General features: G+C 36.6%; 1 protein-coding gene across 1 annotated transcript in view; it reads right to left on the minus strand.

Moving 5' to 3' along the window:
• LOC138052429 (F-box only protein 21-like) overlaps positions 1-2,500 on the minus strand; it is a 15,423-nt gene that overhangs the window by 3,863 nt on the left and 9,060 nt on the right. The window contains exon 4 of the mRNA XM_068898925.1: positions 348-458. Within this exon, the coding sequence (XP_068755026.1) occupies positions 348-458 (111 nt within the window). The remainder of the gene's footprint in view (positions 1-347; positions 459-2,500) is intronic.

The following is a 2,500-nucleotide window of genomic DNA, read 5'->3' on the forward strand; positions in this document are numbered from 1 at the left end:
ATGCCATGTATTTTTATTGGATGCTTCATTGACCAAACTCAACACGATTCTCACGATGGCCGCACACGATGATGAATTTGCCTCGCGAGGCGAAAAATATCAAACATGTTTGATTTTTTCCTCATGGCCTCGCGAGGCCAATTTTTCACCAAAAGTTCCCCGCACACGGTGGGAAAACGACTGAGCAAACCGCCTCGCGAGGCAGTTTGCTCAGCTCTTTCCTTACCGTGTGCGGCGGGCTTTACTTAAGTGATCGACAGGTGTGTTAACGTTTCACTACTCCAGGGGTCCTTGTCTGACAATCTGAAATTACAGTGGTTCAAGCCGTACTTTTTAATTCCACATACCTTAGTACTTGTGATAATTTCAAGATTTTCCTCTGGCACATATGTTATTTGATTGCCTGTGCGATCTCGCGCATCAACAAGAATTGCATAATTTGGCATTTCATGCCTGTGCTGTAACAGAAGAGGATACATTGGAACGATATTAACTATTGTTATATGACTAGCTCCGTGAGCGGGCAAGATGAACCAAATCCCGCGCTGTGATTGGCTACCCGAGCAGGCAAGATCGAGCTATACTGCCCGCTCGGGATTTCTCGCTTGGTCCCGCAAGATCAAAGATCATTTTTGGTGTTTTATCCCTCATAATAAATCCTTTATTGACCAAGCGTAAGGTCAAGATGGCTGGATATTGGCCTCCCTTTTTTTTTGCGTGTTTATGGACCTCGACTTTGACTCTGTCCACAAACACGCAAAAAAAAGAACTTGGCCAAAATCCAGCCATCTTGACCTCACGCTTGGTTGATAACACACATTTATTTAACCGAGAGTGAGATATTTAGGGAACTGAAACCTGAGGTCTTAACTTATTGACCGGCAGATAGCGAGGTCAATACAGCAAGGCCAAGGTTTGAGGTTTTCTTGTAAAGATTAAGGGATTGTTTATTATACTGCTTTTACGCAGATTCAAGCAGAAGAGATAACTTCGCATCCCGTAATATGAGAGCGCTTATCAGTTCCTTCATCTTATACAAATAAAGTTTTTTTCTTTTTTTGAGATAAATTACAAGGTAAATTTCTTCGACCTTCTGAAGAATCAATGGCCAACCAAACGTCATTGAGTACTCAAGAGCGCCAATTTGACGTTGGGATTACCTTTAGTCTTGTCTCTAGTTTGCACAGTCCGTAATCGGCACGTGGGTATTATGGTGGAATAATGCCCCATCACGTAGCCCATCAACATCAATCGTTGTAGGGCATTACGGTTTTTGATACAAAAACTTATTTTCTTGGCCCTTTAAAACCCTTAATTTGGGGAGACAAAATCATTGAATACCGATCCTTTTCTATATGTCCTTGTGTGACCATCGATAATAGACTGTCATGAGCCAAACATGTACAAACTGTCTATACCTCATTTAGCTCTAAAGTTAAAATGCTAAGATGTATAAACTTTTTACCCAAGGCAACACAAGAGACAATTTATTATAGAAAAGTAATCCCTTGTGTGCTGCATGGTATGGTCTATGGTATGACTGTGTGGGGTTCTTGCTCAGATCATTATTTTGTTGAAAGACTTGGAAATAATCCATCTTAAAGCTGCAAGACTCATCCATAAACTGCCAAGAGATATGGATGATGAAGCAGCACTCACTGTTGCAAATTGGATGCCATTGAAATACTTTTATTGTTTTCGTATTTTAACCATTGCTCACAAAGATGTTGATAATTTAGATTTAGCTGATGTAAATAGTTTAATTGTAAAAAATCCCACATGTTATAATCTTAGGAAGTCAATAAAAGTTGTTGTATCTAGGCCTAGAACTGAGCAGGGTCGTCGAACATTTAAACACAGAGCTGCCATTGCATGGAACTGTTTACCTGATGCTGTCAAACAGCATGAAAACTCTGTTTCTTTTAAAAGGAAGCTAAAATGGATTAAGACTTATGCCAGGGAAATATGCTTCCAAAAAGAGTTAATCATAATAAGAACTCTGATTATAGATATTTTTTAATGTGTCCCCTTTTAAATTTACTTTTCCTACTTCGTGAAATTTTATTGTAAATAGTTTTATGAAATTTTTAATATTTACTAATATTTGTTAATATTTATTACAAACTAAGTAATGATCTAATAGACATTAACCTTGAGAATTTATTATCCCGTAATCATGAATTACGTACACGTCGCAGTCATGCTTTTAAATATAAGGCCCCAATGGCCAAAATAGACACTCTTAAATTTTCTTTCTTTCCAAGAACTATTGCTGAATGGAATGCCCTCCCAAATGACGTTGTAAATTGTAGTTCTCTTAATATTTTTAAATCGAAAATTAGTAGCATTCCATTTTAATGTTTATATTTTTAATGTTAATATCTTTTTATTTATTTATCTATTATTATTATTATTATTATTATTAGTTATTTTTTATTCTTTTTATATTTTTATATTGTACATGTTATTGACAGTTGGTGTGATACCTTTTAAGGTTTTA

Source organism: Montipora capricornis, chromosome 6 (genome assembly GCF_036669925.1).
Source record: "Montipora capricornis isolate CH-2021 chromosome 6, ASM3666992v2, whole genome shotgun sequence".
NCBI lineage: Eukaryota > Metazoa > Cnidaria > Anthozoa > Scleractinia > Acroporidae > Montipora > Montipora capricornis.